This window comes from Emydura macquarii, unplaced genomic scaffold (genome assembly GCF_026122565.2).
Source record: "Emydura macquarii macquarii isolate MOO-44397 ecotype Brisbane River unplaced genomic scaffold, CSIRO-AGI_Emac_v2 contig_1551, whole genome shotgun sequence".
Taxonomy (NCBI): domain Eukaryota; kingdom Metazoa; phylum Chordata; order Testudines; family Chelidae; genus Emydura; species Emydura macquarii.
The window spans coordinates 3,308,863-3,336,260 of NW_027131688.1; the positions used below are offsets into that span (position 1 = coordinate 3,308,863).

A 27,398-nucleotide genomic window follows, 5' to 3' on the forward strand; every position below is an offset into this window, starting at 1 on the left:
TTTTTATTTTATTTGTGATTTTCCAGTACGTAATCTGCCTCCTTTGAGTGATGTCCCTGTGGGTGCTCCACTTTAGGTGTCATCGTGTCCTCGATTGGAGATTTTTCCAGCAGTACTCGTCCGGGTTGCACACGCGCTGCTGTTGCCTTATGGCGCCGTTGGTGCCTCTTTGACGGGCGTATGACCCAGCACCCTCAGTTCCTTCTCAACCTCCACAGTCCGAGACGGAGCAAGAACAGCAGTTACTTTTTCCCTCGTCTGCCTAGGATAGTTTTATAGAATAGAGTAGTTTTAGTCACAAGTATAGTAATTTAGGTAGTAACTTACCTACTTTTTATCCAAAACCACATAACGATGTGCAGGAAGCAGCGTTACACACATTAGATGTCAGATGAGCTTTAGCTTTTTACCCACAAAGAACAAAAACATTCAGAGAGTCGGATAAGCTCTTTGTATCTGTCATGGAATGCACAAAGGGACAGGCCATATCTAGTGAAAGGCTATCCAAATGGATAAAAGATTGCGCCCAGCTATGCTATAAACAGAAGAACTTACAAGTCCCCGTAGGAATCAGAACACATTCAACCAGGGCAATATCAACGTCGGTAGTGTTCCTTAACAATGTTCCCATAACAGACATATGTAAGGCAGCTACATGCACATACTTTCACTAGACACCCTTCAATTGATCATGCATCTAGTAGGTATGCCATACTAGGACTAACAGTTCTCTCATCCATACAAATAAATAACCCCGAAGTCCCTGCACCAAATGACGGGCACTGCTCTATAGTCACCTAAAGTGGAGCACCCACAGGGACATCACTCGAAGAAGAAGAGAGGGTTACTCACCTAGTGCAGTAACTCAGGTTCTTCGAGACGTGTCCTCCTGTGTGTACTCCACTACCCACCCTCCTCCCCTCTACTTTGGAGTTCTTGCACAGGACTCTACAGTAGAGAAGGAACTGAGGGGGTCGGGGCGTGCGCGCGTCAAAACGGGCCAACAGTGCCGTGAGATAACAGCGGTGTGCGCACGACCTGGACGAGTACTGCTGGAAAAATCGATCGAGGACGTGGGATGCAACGACACTTAAAGTAGAGCACCCACAGAGAGACATCTCGAAGAATCTTGGATACTGCACTAGGTGAGTAATCCTCCCTTTCCTCAAGCTGACAGTGTTAACAAATCCATGCTATTAATGCTAACAAGCGTAATGCCAGTCTCACATTGTTATTGACTGAGATAGCCATATATGCAACCAGTGCAACCAGAAGTGAAAGATAAAATGTATGTTAACTGAAAAATTGAAGAACTGCTAAATTACATAGTAATCAACATGAAGTGCTCCTTGGAACAGAAGATCAGTGGTTTTCAGTTGATGCTAAATTGGGATAATTGTGTTAAATTATTGGAAAGATAATTACATGCATGGAAAATAAATCTGTTATGCAAGTTGGTATTTAGAGTGTTTGAAAGTAATGATATTTAGCATGTGTGTTATAGTACCTATCTTTTGAGGATTTCAGCATTATTTAAACCAGGCAATACTCTAGTAAATTTAGAAATATTGTACAGTTGTGCGTAAAAGTGATTAATCAGTTGAAACTAAGTTTGGTATAATGATTTTGAAAAGTGAAATATATAGTAATGGGTAAACTACATGATTTAGTTTTTCTTTATGTGTAATTTTTAGGATTTACAGGGTCAACATCTAGTTTACAGCAAATTAACAACCCAGACTTCATTTCGCCAAGTGCCCTGTCTGAAGATTCTGTAGTAATCGTTGGAAAAGGTATTTTAAAAAACATTTATTTCCTATATATGTAATATGATTTTAGGATAGAAACATAGCCTGTATTTTTGGACAGTCAGGAGAAGGGGAGTTGAAATGAGTTCATTCAAATGTTTATAATTTCAAGATTAAACAAACCCCAATTTTAAAAATAAATTAAAAGTATTAACGTTGAAACAAGTATTGGAATTACTGTATATTTTTACACCTTTAATGAGAAATGTGATATACACTATACTACAATTAGCATTAAATAAAGAACAGTGGAAAAATATGAGGACCAGATTTTGCCCTTGTATAGATGTACGTATATATGGACACACACACACATCTGGAAGCATGTAAGTGTAATTTTGGGTACAGTTTGGCACTAACATTATAACAAGCTTGGTTTTTTTTTCTGGAATGATTTTTTGCTTTGTTTTAGTTTGTTACTGAGTGATTTCTGCTGTGTGAAAATGACCTCTTGGTGAGGATACAATATGATAACCATTTCAGGTGTTTTTGGAAGCCCCCCATCTGCGCCATTAACATACAGCCAGTCCATGATATCGTGTGTGGAGAACGGAGACGTCCATTCTCTCAAACAAGGCATTGAGCCTCTATCAGGGATCTATGGGAGAGCTGTCCAGCAGAACAGTGCACCTTCCCTTGATACTGAAAATGAGAAAGATGTAAGAGTGTAAAACAGATTTGATTGTTTTTAAAGTGTCACCAGTGAATATAGTTTTATATTCTCCAGATTCTGCTAAATAAATGTTTGATTAAAGTACAGTCATCAATAATTCAGATGGCTGGTAATGGGAAACAGAGCCTTTTATTTCTCAATCTCTGGTCTAATTCCAGCACAAGCCAGAGACTAGAGCCGAGTGAATAATGAGGAATCATATGTCAACATCTTGATGACTTCTGAACAAAATGTAGCTTTGTCTGTTTGCACACCTTTTAGTAAACATTTATGTGAACAGTTGTGTTTGTACAAATGTTCACAGAAAGCTATATTTAGATCTGAAGCAAAGAGATATTTTATTTCATCAGTCTTTCTATGACAATTGAAATAGATTTGGTGAATGAATTCAATTTATAGTTGCAAATGTTCATTCAGCTGTAGCAGGGACTGAAATGTATCGACATTTGGGGTTTGGTGACTGTGTGAAATTAGTTTGGTGGGCCCAGTACAGTTCTTTAGAGGAGGTGTGTCCACATCACAAAATGGCCATTAAAATTGATACTAATTAGCAATTTTTGTTGACACTCTGAGCAAAGAGACCAAGAATTGAATGAACATGGAAAAGGAACTTCCCGCTGGCCCCCAAGTTAGTCCCTTCCTTTTGTGATCAGGATTCTTTGGCAAGGCAGTATGAGGAACCAGCTGCTGTTACTCACCATCATCTGTTGTGTGGACAAAGAGAGGACTGCAGTTTGCAGGCTTTTAATTCAGCACCATTCATAAAAGCACTACATTCCCTGTAAAAACATCTTGTCTAAGTGTCTGCACTGTGGAGTGGTTTCATGAACTGCTGTGCTGCTATTTACATCTTGTTCAACTTTCTTATGACTTTGAACATTAGTATATATCTGTGTAAAATAACACAAGGTAAAGGTACACCTTCAAATTGAAAATCACACTTCTTCCTGGAAATGTTGTATGTCAAGTAACATCTCAGGTTGCTGAAATTTAAATACATTAATGACCATTATCTGTTTTCTCGCTTTTACTCTTTGCACTTGACTGTGCTTTAAATAGTCAGTGTCACTATTTCCTTACAAATAAGGGAGAAAATGATTAATTGAAAATACTAATAGACTTTAAGGCCAGAAGGGACCATTGTGATCATCTAGTGTGACCTCCTGAATGTCCCAGAACCTCACCCACCCACTTCTGCAATAGACTCATAACCTCTGACTGAGATACTGGAGTCCTCATTTTAATTTAAAGATTTCAAGTTACACAGAATCCACCATTTACTCTTAAATATAAGCAGGGTGTCACAAGAACCCTTAAAGTAATTTAAGAAAAATCAGGTCACATTGTTTGAAGGTTGTTCTGTGAAAAAATGGATTGTTGGGGAGGGGAATCAGTCAAATAACTGAAGTTGGACTGTACTTAATGCACTTCATTCACATTAGTGAGCAGTTACTCTCACAAGTAGCCCCATGAAATGTAGCGCTTCACAGTCCTAGCCCCTAATAACTTAATTATTCATAGATTAGCACGAGTGATTATTTCTGTTCAATCCCCAATCATGCAAAGATTCTCATGTGCTCACTTCACACAATAGAAGTATTCCATTGACTTCAGTGGGACTGCTCACACTGCACAGAGATATGCACAAGCACAAGTCTTCACAGGATTGGGTCCTAAATTAGTGTAAATAATTCCCATATGCACTGTGGAGTAATAGCAGAAGTTGTGAGCCCCCTGGTTTAGCAAAGAGGATTCCCAGTGCTAAGTTATTGACTGAGCTATTTTAGTGCAATTACATTTTACAGTGGGACTTTTGCTATTTTGTGCAGATGAAAGTTGCCATGTCAAAATCTGCCCGGGATAAGATGAAGCAGAAGAAAAAAGAAGAAAAAGAACAGAGTCATAAAGAACATCAGGAAGTCAATGTTGAAAAAAAGGAACAAAGTCCTTGGGAACGACTTAAACATAGTGAACCAGAGAAAATGGCAACAGAAAGTAATGTTTAGTATTTTGTCCATTTAATGACATACTATTAAATGGGGTTGACAGAAAGTATTTTATAAATCTGGTATAACATCACTAATTATTTAAGGCTATCACTGCCCAAAATGACATCAGATACTACTAAAATTTTATTCTACAGTGTAATCTCCTTAATGAATTTATTTATTTGTTCTTCGATATAAAATACTAACAGTAACAGGGAAGGAGCTTACCTGTCATAAATGGACTGTTTCTGCAATCTTTATGGATAGAGCATAGCACTAAGAAATAGTGACCTCTTCCCTTTCTCTGACTTTTCCTGGTTTTTTTCTGTTTTTTAGGTTTACATTTGTATCGAGATATGTTAATAACATCCAAGAATGAGTCTTTATCGTTAGAAAATGTTGCCTTCAGTACTCCACTAAAAAGAACATCCAGTTTAAAGAAGGCACAGTCGTCAGTCTTGCTAGATTCAGGTAATCTGTTACAGTAAAGTAAATATAAAAGAGTGTATTAAAATGTTCAGATGCAAGAAACACATTGTGTAATCAGGCTTAATATAATTTGTTTTCAAAACTGTAGTTATATTATTTTTTTCAATTACAGGGATAATGTGCAGAGCTGTGTATGCTCTTACATTTTGGCTCACTGTTAGTTACCACTTGTTATTGCTAATAAGAGGTCACTACAGAGAATAAACATACATTTTTCAGGTATAAAACAACGGCACTTCTAAAACATTTTTCTCATTTCCAGCTTCTTTTGTTGCAGAGGCAGATAGGTAACCCAAAACTGCCAGCACTTACAAAGACAAATTACATTAATAGATTGAAACCCACATTAGAATACTGTACAGGTGAAATCCTGGCTCCATTGAAATAGTGGGATTTCCTTGTGTGGGAGGTGGGATCACGATTTCACCCTGTGTGTGTTAAGCAGATGGGGGGGAAAGACAAACACATGGGGTGAAATTTTGGCCCTATTGAAGTCAATGGCAAAACTCTCATTGACTTCAAATAGAACTAGGATTTCACCCAGTTTATTGTATGGTAATTGCTGTTTTAGCAAAACAGCACTATGGCTTAGATGTTAAGATTGCTAAAGTTAGGTTGTTAAGGATGTTAAGGTACTCAGGCTCTGATCCTACAAAGATTTTCACATCTACTTAAATTTAAGCACATGAGTAATCCCATTGAAATCAGTAAAAATTAAGCATATGCATAAGTCTGCAGGACTGAGGTCTTAGATGCTGTACTTGCAAGTGTAGAATAAATACACCTAGATCGATACCTAGAAATATAACCCCCATTTTTTGGCCCTTAGTCTGACTCCCTTTACTTATCATACCTGAGAAGTTGCACAGAGATTGTAAGAATCGTTACTGGATGGAAGGCCCTAGGATTGGATTGGATTGGATTTTTTGTGATATGCGTTCTATAGAACTGCTCAGTTTCAGTAGCTTCTTCCAGAATAACACACAGCCATTTTCCATAAAGTTTGTTGTATTTGTTCCTTCAGGCTGAGCAGGGAGGGCATTCCTACCATCCTGAGGATTTTAGCTCTTAATATATTACCTACTTCCTAACATTCCATGATAAAGACAGGGCCACAGCGCAACTGCAGCTCAGTTCTGCTACTATCAGTTCCCTGAATCTGCAAAGCTCTGTGCCCATCCAGGCCAGATGGTGGTTACAGCAAGCTGGGAGCTTCTATAGCCTCTGCCAACTGTCAGTGGTCCCCAGGACTCCTACAGCAAGTGTGGATAGTCAGAGTGTGGTGTGCAGGGGATTGCAGGAGAGGTGGTATAGGAACCAGCTACGCTGACTACATGGACTACAGGCAGTTCGTTCGCTTTGCACTGCAGAGTGAGCAGAGTGGTGCTGAGGATCTAGTTCAGTGAGTGTGCAGGCTCACTTGTTTTTCTTTTTGATTACCTTATCAATGGAACGAACAAGAGTTGAAGATGATCAGAAGTCTCCCCTGCAAGGAAAATACAATTTTATGCAAGTTATTTTTGTGTCACTGAGGTGGTCTGTGCTCCCTTGAAATATTTTTCATCTACATTCTGGCAAATAAAGACATTTGAAACCCTGAGGATTTCACTTTTCCCTCCTCTCTTAGTGACTCAAAAATTATTTAATGGATTAAAAACAAAGTTAGCAAAATCCAGATACTATGTGTCAGTTCAAGGAAAGTTTAACTCAGATGTAGTTAAAATGTCTTATAGAAAGCCCTTCAGAATGGAGGCTTATAGTGGCTATGCTGGCAGTTCTTTAGCCATGATCAACAGGCTTTCGCAGTAGCAACAGAGAAACTAAAAAAACAAATGCATTTTGGATTATGAATTGTGATTTAGAAATTCTTCTTTCTAGTTTGCCAGCAAAACATATTGAAAATCTACAGCTGTCTTTGCAAATATATTAAGGTCATGTGATATAGATAAACTGAATTTGAGCAACAGCTCATTAAAATTTAAAATTAATGATTCACGAGCAGTAAAATTCAAAGTAATGATTCACTGATGTTAACTATTCCTGCTGGGAACATGTAATTGGGGAATTCTTCTATTTTTATGACTGCACAGCTTGGAACATTAAAGATTTCTGGGGAGCAGTTCAGTCCGTAGACTGAGATTTTGTTGCATCTCCAAGCTATAGTTGCCAAATGCCTGTTGTTTATATCAGAAAAGTGTGAAATTGATAAACAGCACATCATTTCTTCTGAATTCTGGAAAAATTCTGAGTTACAGATCTATGAAAAATGTTCAGCTTGGACTTCTAAATTCAAATGCAGGCAGTAGCCTTCAAAGTGAGTGCCTGAGTGTACAAATTCTCATTTACATGCATCAAATGATGCACTTGCAAATATTGTGAGTGTAACTGTGGTGACCTTTCTGAAAACTCAGCCCTTTAGTAGCAGTAATCTGTTCAGACACCAGCTTTAGTCTAGCTAAATATGTTCTTGTCTTACTGCTAGTCACTTTCTTCATATTATGATGATTACTCACTGATTATTGCTTAAACACTTCATGACTTTACAGATGAAACATCTCCTGGACTACGAGGTCAATATAAAGATCAGACCCCATCAGTCACACACAGTCCAGAGATAATGGATCCATCAGAGTTGCGACCCTTTTCAAAACCGGAAACAGCAATGACAGAAGCATTGCGACTTTTAGCTGATGATGACTGGTATGTATACATATTTATGGAGTCTGATTATAATATGAAGCATTTATGTTAATTCTTATTATTTTAAAAATGAAAGTACATAGCTTTTATGGTCAAAAACGTAAAGACTGTTTATTAAAATATAAGAAAAGAGGGCAGGTCCTCATGGTTGCAAAGAAAATATTAAAAAAGTGAACCAGGCATAGTCAATGGAATGATGCCTGCCTGAGTTTGCAGACAGCCTGAGACAACGGCTCTGAGAGGTGGGACAAGGCATCTCAGTGGGTTGTTAATTCCAAGATCCGGTGTGCTGGGGAGCTCCCCACCAACACCACCGAGTTGCTCCAGATGTGACAATGGGCGCCTGCTGACACTCCACAGATGAACAGTGGCATCGGCCCCCTTCCTGCTTCTCTTGGGGTGCCCCACATTGTGATGTACCTAAGTCCCTGTCTTGTCTTAATCCAGCCCTGTTACCGTTTGTACCAAGGAATCATTTTGAGAGAGAGCTTCTTGTTTAAATTATTGCTGTTCTGGGAGACAATTTGTATTCACTATTTGTTTCCTTAATATTCCTACTTGGACACAGAACCATAGAAATGTCAGGCTGGAAGAGACCCTAGAGGTCATCTAGTCCAGCCCCTTGCGCTGAGGCAGGACCAAGTAAACCTAGACCATCCTTGACAGGTGTTTGTCCAACCTTCTCTTAAAAACCTCTAATGATAGGGATCACACAACCTCTTTAGGAAGTCTGTTCCATTGCTTAACTATCTATAGTTAGAGAGTTTTTCCTAATATCTAACCTAAATCTCCATTGCTGCAGATTAAGCCTATTACTGCTTGTCCAACCTTCAGTAGAAATGGAGAACAATTGATCGGCATCCTCTTCATAATAACCCCCAACGTATTTGAAGAGTGCTATCAGGTCCCCCCTCTTAGTCATCTTTTCTCAAGACTAGCCATGTCCAGGTTCTTTAACTTTTCTTCATAAACCTTTGATCATTTTTGTTGTGCTTCTCTGGGCAGTGTGGTCCCCAGAACTGACACAGTACTCCAGCTGAAGCCTCACCAGTGCTGAGTGGAGTGGGACAACTGCCTGCCATATTTGATACACTACACTCCTGTTAATACATCCCAGATGAATATTAGCCTTTTTGCAACTGCATCACATTGTTGACATCATATTCAATTTGTGATCCACTGTAACCCAGACATTCTAGTGATCTGCTGTTTCTGAGGTTTTGTGAGAGAGTGTTTTTAATTGAAATATTTATTTTATATAGGGAGAAGAAGATCGAAGGACTGAACTTTGTTCGATGTTTGTCTGCCTACCATGCTGATGTGTTGACTGTAAAGCTGCATGAAACAAGTCTGGCTGTGGTTCAAGAGGTTAAATTTTCATATAAAAATCTTATACCAAAAATGTTGTTTTAAGAAGACTGAGGTAAACATTTGAGCGGAGAGGAATTATGTTCAGCTGCTGCTGTTTTCTGTGTGTTGGCCTCTATAAAAGGATGGGTGCGCAGTTGTGTAAAGCGGCCTGCATTTGGGATACTCAGTAGTTTGTTAGATTTGCTTGAAAGCTGTTAACATTAGGATCTAACTTTATGACATTTTGATATGTTATGTATATTAACTCCCACCCATCAGGAATCAAGATGAGAATATCTCTTTTCTAAAGGACTAAAAATTTCCAAAGAGAAAAATAAAATTAAGCTTTACTTCTTTGTTAAGTGTATTCACCAAATGTTGCACACTGTTTGATTGCTTTTTTCCTGTGTGCAGGTGAAGAATTTACGCTCAGGCGTTTCCCGAGCTGCTGTGGTCTGTTTAGGGGATTTGTTCACCTACTTGAAAAAGAGCATGGATCAAGAACTAGACAATACTGTAAAAGTCCTCTTGCACAAAGCTGGGGAATCCAACACCTTTATAAGGGAAGACGTAGACAAAGCATTGAAGGCTATGGTTAATAATGTGACTTCAGCACGTGCACTTTGTTCTCTTATCAATGGAGGTCAAAGGTAACTCCTAAAGAGCTTGTAATGAAATAACCAAGAAAAAATTCAGTGCATCACATAAGGCACTTTTAAATTTTTTTTTATCATAAGCAGAACATTCAAATTGAAATACTCCAGCCTTGCAAAACTCTGCTTATCCAAAGCAGTGTTTTTTGGTGGTCAAGTAAAATGTAAGGGTTCTTTTTTTAATTATCATGGTAAAAGGTAGGTTAATAAACTTTGTGGCTGGTTGGTACATTTTATGATAGTCTTATAAAACTTCAGTAATCTGTAGTAGTGTTCATTGTCCTATTCTTGAGAAGCCTGATAACATTCATCATCTTCTGGCAGATCCTGTTTAATCCATCCTCATCTGCCAACTATTTTGCCATCACAAACCTTTCTTCAGCAGTTTTGGGAAAGTGGTTTTCCCTCGCTTCTGGCTACTTTTGAACACAATCTTCTTGATCAATTTCACAGTATTGAGACTACCCTTCTCCAGTTGGCTAACAAGCTGCCCTTTGGCTCTGCACATGAAATTTGACTTCCTGCTTGATCTTGGCATTGAGTTTGCATACTATCAATCATTCTTTTTCTTGAGTACCTCAAACAAGACAACTTGTCTCCATCTCGCTTTTCATGATTTGAATCACTCCCACTTTTATTTGTGGTAGAAAGTTTACTCTTTCCCTTTCTCTTTTTCATTATTCATATTGTCTTTTGACCTTTTATATCCTCTATCCATCTTCTATCTGTAGGACTTTAATAGTTAGCTTCAGTCTTAGATATCCCTGCTAGTGATATATACCTCTTTCATCCCACTCTCTGATCTCTCTGCCTTCTTCTGAAGGTATATGAATGTTTCACTGCTAAGTCCTGTCTGTGCAGTGTCTCTGACTATCACAATCCTTATCTCAAACTTTAACGTCTCCAAAGTTAAAAATCTTGGCTTTATTCTTGATTCCTACTTCTCTTGTTGGCAAGTTGGTCTGTCACAATCTCCAGAACACTGCCAGAATATGATTCTTTTCCTGTTGGAATCCTTATTCGTGAGTTATTACTTCCCATTTGACTATTGTAATTCCTTAACTAAACTTCTGGAGGTACAAAATACTGCCTCCCAAGCTGTTAGACAAAAAAATTGTTCCAATTGCTTCTTCCTGAGCAGCTAAGCTGAGACTTGTAATTTGATGTCCAACAAGAAAATGTGGTTTGTCCCTATATTTGGTCTGTGGTTTCATTCTCTCTGGTAAATTAAAATGACGTGGTATCTGCTGTGATTACCTAAAGGCATTAATCTGTGTTGCCTGCCCTGATTTGGACTACTGTGACAGTTTCTCATTTCTATTATCTTGCTTTTACTGTGTTTCACTTTCACTTGGTCTTACTTTTAGTTGTGTCCTTGCTTTAATGTAATTAGAAAATGCCGCTGCAGCATCTGTTTCCTACTGTCACTTGGAACTAAGACCGCACAGTCAAGTATTTCAAATTAAGGTAACATTTATAATGCCAAAAAAAACCCAACAACCATCTAGTTTGAAAGCGAGAGCTGAGGCTATAGAATAGCACTAGATTAGTCCTGCAGTAGTGCTGCCTGTTGAGTGAGATTTGTGATTGTGTCCACCAGTATGTTTTGTTCCTGCTCATCCATCAGGCCAGTAGAAAATAGACTGATGGTTCTGGAAAGCATCTTCACTTGAGCTGTGCAGTCACTTTTTGTCAAGTCTTGGAATAGGCTGTGTGACATATGTGTGCACCGGCTTGTTTTGATTAAAGGAAGGATCAAGATCCGAAGAGGAGCCACTCTCAGGCTCGAAAATTTGTCTCTCACCAACAGAAGCTGGTCTCGTAAAAGATACTACCTCACTCACCTTGTGTCTCTGCTATTCTGGGACCGACACAGCTCTAGCTACACTGCATGCCTATAAACTGTCATCATAATTTAATTTTTGAGGGCAACCACTGACACAGGTCACTTTGCTTTTGTTTAGTCCCTTAACACACTTGTCTAGCAGATTGTCAGTTTACACACTGCCATAATGAGCCTTTAAAAAGAAACAAGAACATTAGGCCCCTGTCTGAATCCAGGCATTGAAATTATGTCAGTGGTTGTTGCCACAGCTTGGTAAATCTGGCATCCATATGTAAAATTGCAGCTTCAAGCATATAGATTTGATCTTTGTGTAGCTTTGCTTTTAGAGGCCCATAAAGGCTTCCCTTTCACATTTGCCCATCCCTAATAAATGTTCAGATACACAAGGTCAGAATTGCCTGTCTGTGCTGAGAGTTCCAGTATTGCATCTTAAACTAGAGATCCAGTTCTTGAGAAGTGAAGGGAAACTTCAGTCTCAGTGATGATTAAACGCCTCATGAAATACTTACTAGTCTGGTAACAAGGATTTTTAATGTGTGTATCTGGAGGAGTACTAGATAAGGTGGAGAATAGGTAAAGTTGTACCTATATATAAGGAAGGGAAAAAGGTGATCCGGGCAATTATAGACTTGTTAGTCTGACCTGAGTAGTTTGCAAGGCTTTAGAACAAATTGTGAAGGAAAGAATAATTAAATTAATGGAGGTAAATGGTGAAGGGGGTGTGATGCAATATGGGTTTAGCAAAGGTAGATCATGCCAGACTAACCTGATTTCCATCTTTGAGAAAATAACATTTTTTTAGATGAGGGAAGTGCAGAAGCTCTGATATATTTGGACTTCAGTAAAGCATTTGACATAGTAGCACATGGGAAATTATTAGTTAAATTAGGGATGATGGGAATCAGTACAAGAACTCTAAGGTGGAGAAAGAATTGGCTGAAGGGGAGAAAGCAATGGGTTGTGCTGAAAGGTGAATTGTCAGCTTGGAGGGAGGTTACTAATGGGGTTCCTCAAGGATTGGTTTTAGGACCAATCTTAGTCAATATTTTTATTAAATGACCATGGCACAAAAAGTAGGAGTGTGTTAAAGAAATTTGCTGATACAATGTTAGGAGCTCTTGTCATTATAGAGGAGGATTGGAATATTATACTGGAAGATCTGGATGGCCTTCAAAGACTGGAGTGTCAGAAACAGGATGAAATTCAATAGTACAAAGTGCAAAGTCATGCATAGAGGGTTTAATAATTTCTGCGACAAACTGGGGGCTCATCAAACAGTTGTGACAGAAGAGGAGAGAAGCTTGGGTGTGTGGGTTGATCACAGGATGACTATGAGCCACCAATGGGATGTGGCTGTAAAAAAAAAGGCAAATGCAATTCTAGGATGTATCAGGCGAGGCATTTCCAGTAGATAGAGAAGTGTTATTGTCATTGAGCAAGGTGCTGGTAATGCCTCATTTGGAATACTGGATAAAATTCTGGTCACCCATGTTAAAAAAAGAAGAGGAATTCCAACTGGAGCAGGTGCAGAGAAGAGCTACGAGGATGGTCGGGGAATGGACGGCCTATTTTATGAGAAGAGATTAGTAAAGCTTGGCTTCTTTCTTTAGCCTAGCAAAAAAAAGGCTAAGAGGGAAAATGATGGTTCTCTATAAACACATTAGGGGCCAAACACCAGGGGATCTGAAGAGCTATTTAAGTGAAAGCACAATGTAGGCACAAGAACAAATGGGTATAAACTGGCTGTTAACATATTCAGGCTGGAAATTAGAAGATTGCTAACCATCAGAGGGGTGAGGTTCTGGAACAGCCTCCAAATAGGAGTTCTGGGGGCAAACGCCTTAATTGGTTTTAAGAGAGAGCTGGACAAATCAGTGCTGTTGTATGACGGGGCTGCTTGTGATGGTGTGGGATAGGGCTCAACAGCTCTGAGACGTACTGCTGGTTATATCTTACGCTCCTAGAAACCCATGGTTCAGGGTTTCAGCTGGTCATCTGCAGGAGATCAGGAAGGGATTTTTTTGCCCCCCAAGTGTGTTCTGGGCTGGTTTGTTTGTTTTGTTATCTTCTTCCTCTGAAGCATCTGTGATAGCCCAGCTGGAAATGGGACGTGGGTAGGGTGAGCCAGGGTTCTGAGTTGCCACGAGCAGTCTCTCTCTCAAGGTGCTTGCCTGGCTGGTTCTCGCTCCCATGCTCAGGGTCTAACTGATGGTCATATGTGAGGTTGTGAAGGAATTTTCTGCCAGGTCAGATTCTCAGTGACATGAGGTTTTTTTTTACTTCCTTTGCAGCGTGTGGGTGCAGGTCACATGTCAGGATTATCTGGGTATACCTTATGTAATCAATTCCCTTCCATTGCAGGGCCTCGGGCACTGGTGCACCTCAGTTTCTCCCATTCTCTGCCTGTGGCACAGGGTAGTCTTGTGTCCGGTGGGCTGTAATTCGTTGGTCTAATTTCAGTTGTTGGGTTTAGTGTCTAGGTGGTGGTGATAATGGTGACGGCAGCCTGTCATATAAAGGAGGTCAGACTGGATGATCTGGGGGTCTCTTCTGGCCTTAAACTCTATGACTCTGACTCAGTTTTTGCAGTCTGAGTAGTAATCCCTGTTTTTTGTTTTCAGTGTGCTTTCAGTGTGCTTTCAGTGTGCTCTGGCCTGACTGGCAATGCTGCATATTCCCCAGATAAATCAGTTGCCTCAAAGGTGTCAGAAAAGGCTTGGAGTTGTCATCCTTTTTTGAGACTTACACAGTAAAATTCTAAAATGTCTTTCAAAATAACCTTCAAAATAATCTTCAGAACTTTTAAGATAAGGACAAATAGTTCTTCAACATCCAGAATAGGAAGCTCACGATTGTGAATGATTCATTGCACTGCAACATGAAGAATATCTTGTTTAAATTTGGCCTGTGAACTGTTTGAACACTCCGTATTCACTATTGCACCATCTAAGTTCAAGTCAAGTTACAATTTGCCCCATAACTCATACAGTTGGTTTTATTACCTGTATGATACTGTCAGCTGCCCACTTTCCACGTCTGCTATGTCACAAAGGGTATAATGTTCCCATCCTGAGCAAATTTGATGTATGGATGCTGACTCTTGCTCAGTGACAGCGCTGTCAGGGGATCAGTCAACAAGCATAGCAATAAATCTATTTTTTATATATTTTTCTGAGACACTTTCCTAAGCAGAGTATTTCAATTTCAGAGATTTTAAAATCATGTTTAACATCTGTGTAAATGGGATTAAACAAGCCAGCATTGGAATCTCTACATGCTACATATGGAGTAACTGGAGTTTCTTGAGGACAGAATGACATTTTCTGCTACCATGCATTTCATCCAAGCAGCAGAGCAATTGTGAACATGTCAAGAAAGGTCTCTCACCTCCTTGCAAGAGCATTGCCCTTATCAGAAAAGTCTCATGCTTTCTGCAAATTAAACAAAACATTTAATCTTTTTGACATGAAAACCATGTCTGCTGGGGAGGTATTTTAGGTCTATGTTTCTCATGTTCCTTATCATACTCTTCTGTGTCATGTGCTTTACATTTGGTTGGCCAGGCTTTCAGTGTTATCCTCTGCTTATTCACATGGAATTTTTAACAGTACTCCCTGCCCCACACTCTCAAAAAAGGGCGATTGAGCCAAACATTCACAATTTTAAAAAATGAAATCTGTCTACATAATTTTATAAAAACATGTTTTAAATAGTGTTTAAATCAAGGCTTGTAGTAGGCAATTTACACTATTTGTTTACCTTTTTGGCAAAAACAATGATCTTTGAACTATGTGACTGCAACTTGCCGTCTTTGTTCCTCCTCATAAAATCAAAGCAAAGTGTCTTGCAGCAGCTCAATTGCTGCCAAGTTTGCAAGACTCTAAGGCTATGTCTACTCTGCAATTAGACATCCGCAGCTGTTCCGTCAAGTGTCTGCATCGCAGTTAAACAGCCTCTTAGCCCAAGCCCTGCGAGCCAAGTCAGTGGACACAGGCCAGCCACAGGTTTTTATTGCAATGTGGATATACCATAAAATTTGCTACACAGCCTACTCTAGCTGGGAAATTAAACGCTTGCTTGCCTTTCAACCATCTGACTAGCTGAAAAGCTCATACTAAATCTCTGCATGTCTCAGTCACCACAGACCACTGATCAGACAGTGTCTTCAAACTGCGCTTCAGCCTGAGTCATGTAGCCTGTGTAACTGACCTCAGCGAAGTCCATCACCGTCCCTCTGACCGGAAGCCCTATTCTACTGCTTTGCTCAGCCCCTTCTTTTTCTTTTATGCCAGAGTCAGCTCAGTCCTTTGCACGACTCTCGCTCTCCTCTCTGACCACGGGGAGCTCAACTGCTGGGCCTGCCGTCAGTTAGCCCATCCCGTCTATTTCTGCATTGTCTGACAGGCAGAATGATGCTTTTAGTTGTTGGGCAGCGCTCCTGTTTAGCCTGGTCTTCCAGATGATTGGATTTTTTGCTGGCTGGTGCAGCCACATTACTCTTGCTCAGTTAAGCCATATTGCATCATTGCCTGCAACTTTCTATCACCTACAGAGACTCCGATCAAGCACCAAACCCACTTTTAAAATGGCCCTCTTAATCTTAATAGCATTCCATGGACTCCACTCTGTCACTTGATCTGTTCCTGTTGCCTGCCTGCACACCAAGTTCTTCCAGTCTTGATCTAGACTTTTTCTTCCCCTCCTGTCCATGCAATAGGAATTGCTCTTCCACTTGTGCTTCATTTTCCCCAAACCCACAAGTCGCTTCTTTTCTTTAAGTCTCTCTTCTAAACCTCTTTTGTCGTTAGCCTGTGACTGACCATCTATATATGTATTGTTTAGACTGTGGTACTGCTGTGTTTAAAAACTGAGATTTGTAAGTGATGTTACCCCCAATCTCAACTTTTTATCTGGAGGTTAGAATAACAAAATTGGGAAGAGAGTTCCACATATTCAGAATTGCGTATGTCTAATTTGCAGTTGCACCTCCATGTACGTTCGTGGTAATTGGGTGCATGCTTCTGATATTTTGGGTGAGAATTTTCTGATTTAGGTTTTCACGAAGGTGACTTGCTGGCACCAACTCTGGTGGGAAAATAGACTTGAGTGGGTTTTTTTTAAAGGATAATGAAGATGCTGATTTGTTTTATTTTAAATGACTCTATAGATTGGTGTCCTTTGTGTAGAATAGGTTTCAGAGCACAGTAAATTGTTGCTAATAAAGTTAGTGACTGTATGTTGGAAAATATATTTCTTACTGTTCATCTTTAAAATGAATTATTTTTAAATTAATGTTCACTTTGCTGGAAAAGGCTGTTTTTAAAAGAGTAACATTTTCCATCAGCATTTGCAACCCAATTGTTGCAGCACTTTGCAATATAGGAGGGCCAGAAAGTAAAAATGACTTGAAACAAAAGTGACATTTATTCTTCTGTTTTCATGGTGTCATTCTAGTGTCTATGTGGTAGGAACAGAATGAAATTTAATCAAACAGTCTCCCTTTAAGTTGGGTGTCCATTTCCACTCTATGGCATCTCTTTGTACAAAGCTAGAATAAGTATCCAAATGTCAGTAGAACAGTTGCAGTGTGGGGGGATGGATTAAAACAAAATGCTTTCAGTAAGCATTGTAAGAGTGAGAAAATATAGGTTAGCCCTTTTCATGAGTCATTACTGACCATTTGTATCTTACTGTTTCTTCTCTAGTCATTTGCACACTGCAGTGAGAAGATGCACAGCCCAGCACTTATCAGATGTGGTGGAACGAATGGGACCAGGACGGATATTATCTGGAATTAAGGATGTTACTGATAGGATTTTACCTGCCATAGTCAAGTTTGCACAGGATGGCTCACAAGAAACAAGGTCAGTAGATGGTAATATTATTTATATGTAGCAAATAACTGTTCACAACTGAAACTAAAGATTGTTTTCATTCTGCTAAACTAGCTCCGCCTCCCCCATCCCTCCCCACACCTTTTCACCTACCAGACTAGCTTCCCTTGAGTGTGGTTTCTTTGGCGGTGCAAGCAAGCATGGTGAGGGTATGTGAATATCTGATGGCCTTTCTGCACTTAAAAAATTATATTTTAAGATACATCCTATTGTGATAAATTAGACATATAGTAATGGGCCAAATTTCCCTAATATTTCTAGGTTAATATGAAATGATTTGCTACGATTTTAGGTACTATGGTCGAAAGATGCTCTTCAATATGATGACTCATCCAGACTTTGACAAAATGCTTGAAAAGTATGTGCCGTCTAAGGATTTACCTTACATTAAGGAGTCTGTCAGCAGTCTACGTCAAAAGGTACTTGGAAAAGCTTTATTTTAACAGGTTAGAAAAAATAAATTAGGGAGACTAAATGGTTTACAGAATCCTTAAGATGATACAAAGCCACTGGTAAGCTGGGCACAGTCAGATGCACTTTTTAATATAGCCATTCCTCTGGGAACAAAGGTAGGAAGCCATACCTTCAACATGGATCCTATCCCCTAAAGCAGTGGCTCTGAAAATGACTTGGGGTTCATGGTGGATAACCAACGGAACATGAGCTCCTAAAGCAGTGCTGTGGCTACGAGGGTGAATGCAGTCCTTGGATGTATCAACGGGGATATAGGAGTAAAGGACATGATATTATCTCTGTATATGGCATTAGTGAGACCATTACATGATACTGTGTCCAGTTCTGGTACCCGTACTTCAAAAAGGATATTGAAAAACAGGAAGGGGTTCATGAGAGAGCTTCAAAAATGATTTAAGGTCTGGAAAACATACCTCATAGTGAGAGATTTCAGGAGCTCAATCTTTTTTGCTTATCAGAGAGAAAAGGTTGAGGAAAGTCTTGATCATGCTCAGAAGCATCCTCACGCTCTCACTGTGTAGGTATCTCCTACTCTAGGGTTATATAATGGAGCAGACGAATATGTAACAAATCCAACAGCTGGAAAAATTCAAACTGAAAATAAAGGTGCAAATTTAACAGTGATAGTATTTAGCTGCTGGAACAGACTGCCACATGATAGATTATCCGTCATTTAATGCCTTCAGTCAGGGTTGGAGATCTTTCTGAAAGGATATGTTCTAGCTCAGACTAGGGATGTAAAATACTAAACAGTTAACCAGTAAGTATTCCTCTTACCATTAAGACTAATACTTATCAGTTAAGGCTCTCGGTCTCCATGGTGATAACGTTGGGGTTTGGTGGAGGCGGCCGCGCTGCTGCTGCCCAGGGAGGCTGAGGCCCTGGTGCAGGCATTGCAAAGCGCCCCTCTGTGGAACACTGGGGACCACGGGTTCAAGAAGGAGGTCCCCCCCAGAGCCGGGCTGGGGGCGCTACCCAAGGGCTGAGGGGAAGGGTGGGGAGAGGGGACACAAAATTATGTCAGTTAAACGGCTAACTGATATAATTGTAATAGTTTAAATGGTTACCTTTTGTAACCGATACTTACATCCCTAGTTCGAACACAAGTTATTGGGTGCACTGCAGGAATCACTGGGTGAAGTTCTATGACCTGCGTTATGCAGCAGGCCAGATTAGATGATCATGATCTTCCCTGGCCTTAAAAATCTCTTTCTAATCTGGCCAAGGTCAGTAGTACACAGCAGCCTCTGTGTAGCCCAGAGAATAGCCATAGCCAGAGAATAGCTATTTTCCTTGTGGAGAGTAGACCACATGCCACAGCTGGTACCTAGTAACTGCTTGTTGACTGATTCAGGCATGGAGCCAAAGACTGGGCCTAAAAATTGCTGTGTCTTCTCCCAGCAAGAGATACTCCCTCCAGAACAGGACCGAGGCAAGCATTTAATCAGTGCAGTGTTGGGAAGCTTGTAGGACTTCATTATCCAGAGTTGTCAGTCTGACATCCTTCAAAAACATGATGTGCACACAGAAATTTTAAGAAAGGAAAAGCGTGAAATGCACATTATCGTTATTTATTTATTAAATGGCACTTTTTGCAAGACAGAGTTCTGTACAACATAAAAGTAAATTAAGGTACACAAAATTAAAATCCTCTTAATTCAGAGAGCAAAGCTAGTGGTATAATGTAATATAATAATTAATAAGGGGCCAATAGAGGACATCAGGGATGGAAGTAATTTTTAGGTGCTTTTTTGTATGTAGGATTCTTAAATGATGGTCAGGGTGAGGCTCAAAGTTTTGAGGATAGCCTTTAAAAACTAAGAGAGATCTTTATAGTCAGTCTGCCACTTTATTGACAGCCAATGTAAAGAACGCAGAGACAGCGTAATATGCTTCTTGCCTCCCTGGACTCCTCCGCGAGCGGGGTCCAGCTGCCTGGGCTTCTTGCCTCCAGTGACTGGGATCTAGCTGCCCAGGCTTCTCACCCTGGCTCCCAGGGGAGAGCGGAGTCCATTCTTTTCCCCGTTCCCAGCCGGAAGTGGGCTCCAGCTGCTTGGGCTTCTTGCTCCGGCTCCCTGCCAGGAGCGGGGTCCATTCTCACCCTGGCTCCATGCCGGGAGCAGGGTCCAGCTGCCCAGCTCTCCAGAAGAGCAGGGGGCTGCTGGGCTCTCACTGCTCAGCTTTTTTGTTAATTTCACAGCTCCAAACTGACGAGAGAGCTAACAGCCAATGTAAGTAACACAGACACTGTGTCACCCTAACTACATCGGCATTAGCCCTATGCCTCTCGTGGAGGTGGAGTTGTTATGTCGGTGTAGTTAGGCACTTATATTGGCGGGACAAGGCTGTCGTGTAGACACTGACATGATTAGGTCGATGTAGGGCAGCTTTCATCAACCTAAGTGTGTAGTGTAGACCAGGCCCCAGGCTTGTGGGGCACGGGCTAAGGGGCTGTTTAATTCCAGTGTAGATGGGCAGGCTGGAGCTGGAGTCCAAGCTGTGGGACCCTCTGACCTCGCAGGGTCTTAGACCCTGGACTCCAGCCTGAGACTGAACATCTACCCCACAATGAAACAGCCCCTGAGCCTGGGCCCTGGGAGGCTGAATCAGCTGGCATGGGCCAGCCGCAGGATTTTGATTGCAGTGTAGACAGACCCATTTCTTAATCTGATCCACAACTTCTGAACAAGTCCCCTGACCAAACACAGTGGAAGCCTCCACCCAACAGGAAGGGTTTCATTTTTGCCAAGGTTTAAGATAAGGTAGCTTCAGCACATCTTAGCTGACTTTGTTGCCCAGGGACTCTCCAGGTATAGACCACATCTGTGGGACCCAAAAGCTACCATTGTGCATTATCCAGCAGACGAAAAATTCTATACCGTGTTCAGAAATGCTGCTGAGAAGAGGTCTCATGACATGGAGCAACTAGGAGAGCAGGTTAATTCCTTGAGAGATGCTGTATTTCACATTTCTGATGACTAGTGTTCGGGGACTTATCTTCATTTTTTGCAGCTCCTTGCACAGAGCTGGCACTTTAATATTAAATAATGAATTATTAGCTAGAAAAATATGTAGTTAAATCTTTTATAACTATTAAAATATTTGTCCTTACCGTTGTACCCTGGGAATGCAAGCACTGGTAGGTTGCTGTTTTTAAGGGACTTGGGGTAGTCTGTTCCAGTGACTGCCCAATGTTCTGTACCTTGTGTGATGATTTGAAAAGTGAAGTTGCATGTAAAACAAATGAATAATTTACAATGAGGAGCATAAAGTGACTTATAATAAAATAAAGTTTCAAGAGACGTAACTGTCCCTCAGTATTTTGGTGTAAGTATTTGTTTCAGTACTATGGAGCATGATTAGATGATGGAATAAAAAGTCCTAAATCATGTGTACACTACAGTTTTCACCCTTATCAACATCTGAGCAGATGCAGCAGTGGTGAATAGCATATCCAGTTTTGCCAGTGTGGTCGCATGCTGAGAAAGCAAACTAAATACTTTGAGTTTTAAACGCAGCACTAAGAAACATATTTTACAGCCAACATTATTCCAACTCTTTAAGTAACCAGATATGACTGTAGTTATTATTTCAAAAGGGTTTTACAGAACACAACAGGTATTCTTTTTTAAATCCTGGTTAATAAAACAAATGGATTAATTTAAAATTGCACATAAAACCAAGTAGTTAGTAGCATCCCAAAATGAAAAATTAGAAATCTGATCATTGGAAATTTGTAACTAACATATTTAACGGGATAGAAAAAACTCCTTATTCTAGGTATTTGCACAACTCAGACTCTGAACCCAATAGTTGCAGAATCATTAGGAGCTGCTAAATGTGACGATGGCAATTGGACTAATCACTTTCAATAGAGGTGATAGGGGATTAGTCTGTTGTGACTTTCTCCTTTGAGGACTTCATCCTGGACATGGATCAAGCAATGGCAGTCGGTGGAGTTTAGTTGTGGGTAGTTTTGGCTATCACCAGTGAGGAAGGCTTGAGGAGGAGGGAGTAACTTAAAAAAAGGAAATGAAGAGGTAAAACAGTGTTTTAAGTATCTTTCCTGTTGATATGAATTTAATTAATATAAACAAATCGTGAATTTACAGTCTTGCATCTTAGCTATGTTGAGTAATGTTAATACTAGGGATAAATGGTCATTTTATTTTGTAATGTAAAATGTTGTTTTGGAATAAGATTACATTGGAAAAAGATTATGTCTATGAAGACACTCAGCGAATCTAATCTGTAATTGCTTCTCTTGCAACAAGTGAACTATTTGCTATTGCAATTTGATCAACCTTTAGGCTTGATATTAAAGAGCTTCCAACACCATAGCACAGTACTGGATAACCTCTTATTTATTTCCAAATATTTGCAGGGCCTAGGAGAGATGCCACTAGACACACCCTCAGCCAAAGGAAGACGTTCTCATACTGGCAGCATTGGACATTCAAGGTCGTCATCCACTTCGAGAGATGCTCTCAATATCACTGAAAGGTAGAATTGTCTTGCTAAATTGCATACTCGATTAGTAATTAATCTCCAGGTAATATTCTTTGCTGAGAGAGATTGTAGAAACATTCATAGCAATATTTGTCAGAATAGAATGGAACTTAAAAAAAATAAGTTCGTAGCATTTGATGTCTGAAGCAAATATTTTGAATAAGGCAGTCGCTTCTTATTAATAACTAATGTACTGCTTTGTGTGGCTAGAGGCTGATTAGCTCATTGATTGTCTACGAACACACACATCATATGAAGGAGCATTTTTACTGCCTTTTGGCTTTGTACAATGCTTCATTATTCGTGTAAATGTATTTTACTTTTTCTGTGCATGACATGGAAGTAACTGGAGTTCTTATTCAGTGGTGGACCATATCAGTAAGAATGTCTCTACATATGTTTTATAATATTTAATCATTAATCTGATCATGACTATGCTCCACGGGAGAAGATAAATGATTGGCTAAAAGACTAGTACAAAATAATTAAAATAAAGCATATATAAATTCGAAAATGGGCTCTGTGAACTGTTGTCAGCAGTATTCTGATTATATCCTACTAGGCATGTCCATAAGTAATTGATCTAGTCAGTGGATAACTTCTTTGATACAAATCATTAAATGGCGGTATTGTCACATGGTAAAATAGAGGCGTACACCTCAAGTTTAAACAACTGTCCTTAATCATAATAATACTGACTCTTGTTTTTTGACAATTCAGATTCATCATTGGAATAAACTAGTCAGATTCAATAGACAAATAATATGACTTCAACCTATGCCTAACTTTGTGGTTACTACTCAGGTAAATAAAGTTAGGCTCTGGGCCATAGATGTACTCCATGCACACATTTTCTAAGGCTGCACTCAGATCCAAACTTTTGGTCATTCATACACGGTGTGGCAAGCAGCCAGCTCCCCTCTAGTGGGTCTCACGCTTGTACTGTTTGTAGTGGGCCAGGGCGTCTCCAGTCACCCCGTCTTCCCCAAGGAGGGGGTAGGGACCCGGGCCCACCCGCTCCTCTGGGTCCCAGCCCAGGGGCCCTATGAGAAGCAGCTGTGTGCTGCTGGCACCGTGTTCCCAGCTGCACTGTCTTCCCCTAGGCTAATTTTCCCCCTCCTTCTGGCTTCTTGAGCCTGGTACCTTCCTTCTGTTCACAGAACTCTGCACTCCGATCTGCTCCTCCACTCAACTCAGCACTCCTATCCACTCCACAGCACGGCACTCCTATTCCTCCAGCTCATGCACTGACTGTTTGGAGCAGAGGGCCTTTATCAAGCACCTGGCTGGTCCTTAATTGGCCTCAGCTGCTCCTAATTGCCCCCTAATGGCTCTTAGCTAGTCAGCAGGGAACAGAGCCCTGAGCATTCTGGGACTCACATATCTCCCATCCACCACTATCCTACTGCCCTCTGCCCTCGCTATATCACAACGGCTATTTAAAAAAAACCTTAAACATTCAGTCTGATAAAAGCCTATATTGCTACATTCTAGGAAATACTATCCAAAGCATTCAGAAGACAGATACTTATTCAAAATATTGATAATTGCTAGGAAATGCATCACAAATGAAACGTTCATGGTGTGGCTAAATACATTTTAAAACTACAGCGTGTAAAACAAATTGCAAGTAGAAGCAAACAATTTCAGAACCTTTGAGAGCATATAAGCTGTAGCAAACTAATAATTCAATACTTCTGAGCTCCAGGTAAAGCTGTTTTATATCCAGAGTTAATACACATACAGTGAACTGAATTATATATGGAAAATTGCATTACATACTCTAGATAGATCACTTTTTGTATCCAGAATATCTGCTACTTGTATACCATATACCCAACAGCTGTTTTGTTTTAATCTGTGTTTCCTAATTGTAGAAATGGCCATATAGTAGAATAACCATTTGAAACATAAATAGTTTATATATAATACACAGAGCATGGACTCTGCATTGGATTGTGACGTGATGTTTGATATTTTGGATACTCCTATGGAAAGTGTAATATTTTTCGTTCCTGTTTTAATCGTCTCTTTTAGGATACGTCTGTACAGCAGGTGAAGGTGTGATTGTAGCCCAGGTAGGCGTACCTATGCTAGCCCTAATCTAGCCAGTGCGGGTAACACTAGTTTTGAAGATGTGGCAGTACAGTCTTCCACGTAGGCTAGAACCTGAGTGCAGACCCATCACTCCTTCACTTGCTTTGTAGACATACCGTTAGACACTATTTTTTTTAAAAAAAAGAGAAGAAAGGTGGAGGTCCAAGAAGCAATATTAAAAGCATACTGAGTAAAAGAAATTGCATGTGCATTTGTAACATATTTTATTGTTACTTTGTTAAATATAATTCTTCTTTGAGCGTGTGTCACTGTGGATCCCACTGTAGGTGCACATGCACCTCGTGTGCAGGAGGTTGGAGTCTTGAATAGCAGTGTCCATTGGAGCTGTGTGGGGCGTGGAGTGACTGCAGACCTACCTCAGTTCCCTGGAACTGCCTGTGGCAGTGAGATGGAGCCCAGCAAGTCTCTGACCCACTACTATAGCGTTTCAAACTAGTCGTTTTCTTGACTAGTTTAGTGCAGAGAATTTATCTTCACTCTTCTTCCCTATTTTCTTTAATTTGGATGTTTCGGGGAAAAAAGAGTAGTTTCCCCACATGCATTCAGCGGGGTGAGGCCGTTTGTGCTAACGTGACAGACTCAGAACCACCAGGGTTCAAACCGTGCCCTGGCATCATTCCCCTCACTGACAGGCACAGCCATTGCCTGCTCTTCCTGTGAGAGAGCCGTATCCCAAGGTGCATGGTGTGCTGATTGTTTTCCTCCAAGACCCGCAAGTCCAGGGAGGCTTGGCTCAAGTTACATCTGGTTGAACAATCCATACTTGTCACTTCAGATGCAGAGGAAACCACCACCACAAGTGGCTATGAAAGAGTTGTCATTGGCCAGCAGAGCCAATTGTCCCTCAAGCAGGCACCGTACCCTGGGATCAGGCAGCAAAAGAAAGGCAACAGAGGGTCCTGCCAAAACTGGCACCAACAATTGTGACATGCTTTTTGCACCGGTAATCTTGGCACTTACAGCCTCAGTACAATAGCTATTACTTATGTCTCAGTCACAGAATTCGGGGTGAGGTTTCTGCACCACTGTGACCTATTGAAAGTCAGTAAGGACGTCAGCCTTAAGTGCTCAATGCTCACTCACTCTTCTTTGAGTAGTGTCCCTGTGGGTACTCCATTGTAGCTGTGTGTGTGTCCCTGCACTGCTGATCGGAGAACTTTGGTAGCAGCCTGCACATGCGCTGTTCCTCTCCTGCTATGAGACTAGCCAGCATGCATGTGTGGACCCTCCTCAGTTCCTTCTCAGCTGCCCCTGTCTAGAGACAGCTACAGCTGTCTGTTCGTAGATCATTAACTCTTTCAGAATTGTTAATTTTAGCTTCCCTTGAAGCTTTTTTTTTCTTTTACGTTGTATTATATTTGGCTGTGCCTAAATAGAAAAAAGAAAGGGCTTGTCTCCCGCCAACTCTGGTGGATCAGAACCACCTGGACAAAGGTATGCCCGACTCCCTGGGCTTAAAAAAGTGCCTCAATTACAAGGAATCTAACCCAGTGACTGATGGACACTTGCAGTGTGTTTGCTGCCTGGGAGAAAAAAACATTCTACAAAAGTGTGCTTGTGTCAGCAACTGAAGCCCAGATCCAAGAAAGACCAAGAGCCAAGACTCAAACTCCTACTCTTGAAGTTGGCCCTTCAACCCCTGGAGTTCCAACGACCCTCCACTTCGAAGGGGGGTGTGCCCAGACAGATGAGCCATTCACATAAGGCCTGAGAGTCACCGTAGCAAGCCCCAATACAGCTGAAAGCAATCTCCGTCTCCATCAGTATCATCAGTACTGTCAGCACTGACGTGGTCTAAATCAGGTACCCAGGGCATATGCGGTACTGAGACAATGGAGCAAGTCGAACTACCCAAACACCCAGTGGGCTTGGGCAAAGATGCACTTGTACCGTGGGAGCGTGAAAAACATAGACGATCCACCCCAGTATGGATCTGTTGGTATGGACGTTGGCACCAGTACTGACCTCGGTGCACCTGGCACTGACAGACCCCACTGCCAGGTTTGCATCTCCAATCCCATCAGTGCAAGCCTCTTGACATCAAAAACGCCTATCCACACCGCCGGATGTCCAGTGCATGACGGATCTTTCGGTGTCCGATGCACTGGACTCACCTCTCCTCAGTACCAGGGCCGCAGTACTGAGTTCACCCACAGCCCTGGACTTGTTGACATCTTCCTGCCAAGCACCACCCTTCTTGTCATCGGAGTCAGGAAGTGAGTGAGAGGACATGCGTTCCCGCGCCGCTCTTCCTACTCGCCATATGGGACTCACTTCACTATGTACTTCGCTTATATCATCCACCTGAAACACAGCCTCCCTGGTTTGATAAACCACCGGCCCCTACTCACCACAGTGGCCATACTGGGACCCTCAGAGACAGCAAGCCTCCCATACATCTAGTGTGGCATTTCAGCAGACAAGGAGAACACTTTCCTTCAGCCATGACTTCAGGGGCTTCTGAATCCCCTGAGCAGGTGGGGGACAAGAAAACCACTCCTTAAACCCACGTCTCGTCATCGTAACTGACAAGATGGTGATGCATCGTCTGCCATCGATGGGTGAAGTTTACAAATTATTCCAGGACCTGGCACAGAGAGTGGCAGAGGCCTTGCAAAAACCATTACAGAAGGTAACTGAGTCACCACAGGCTGGTGGACATTTTACATTCCTCCTCCTCCTCTTGAATGGCCCTTACTATTAATGAGGCACTCCTGGACCCAGCCAAACTCATCACTCTAGGGGCTGCCAGCACCAATTCAAATCCACCCCTTATCACTGGGACTGGAAATGTTTGGATCTGTTCGTCAGGAAGGCATATTCATCAGCCACCCTCCAGTTCCATGTAGTGAACTATCAAGCCTTGTTGGCAAAATATGACTACCAAAACTACATA

General features: G+C 41.0%; 1 protein-coding gene across 2 annotated transcripts in view; it reads left to right on the forward strand.

The window, feature by feature from the left end:
* The window catches only part of TOGARAM1 (TOG array regulator of axonemal microtubules 1), a 77,092-nt gene that overhangs the window by 31,341 nt on the left and 18,353 nt on the right, over positions 1–27,398 (forward strand). The window contains exons 9-19 of one of the 2 annotated variants that reach the window (XM_067554705.1): positions 1,695–1,793; positions 2,292–2,467; positions 4,311–4,476; positions 4,806–4,940; positions 7,505–7,658; positions 8,921–9,026; positions 9,423–9,658; positions 17,213–17,371; positions 17,694–17,820; positions 22,260–22,378; positions 24,422–24,459. In XM_067554705.1, coding sequence (XP_067410806.1) covers positions 1,695–1,793; positions 2,292–2,467; positions 4,311–4,476; positions 4,806–4,940; positions 7,505–7,658; positions 8,921–9,026; positions 9,423–9,658; positions 17,213–17,371; positions 17,694–17,820; positions 22,260–22,378; positions 24,422–24,443 — 1,499 coding nt within the window. In that variant the 3' untranslated portion in view covers positions 24,444–24,459. Of the gene's footprint in view, positions 1–1,694; positions 1,794–2,291; positions 2,468–4,310; positions 4,477–4,805; positions 4,941–7,504; positions 7,659–8,920; positions 9,027–9,422; positions 9,659–17,212; positions 17,372–17,693; positions 17,821–22,259; positions 22,379–24,421; positions 24,460–27,398 lie in introns of those variants that run through there. The other variant, XM_067554704.1, reaches the window with a different exon arrangement.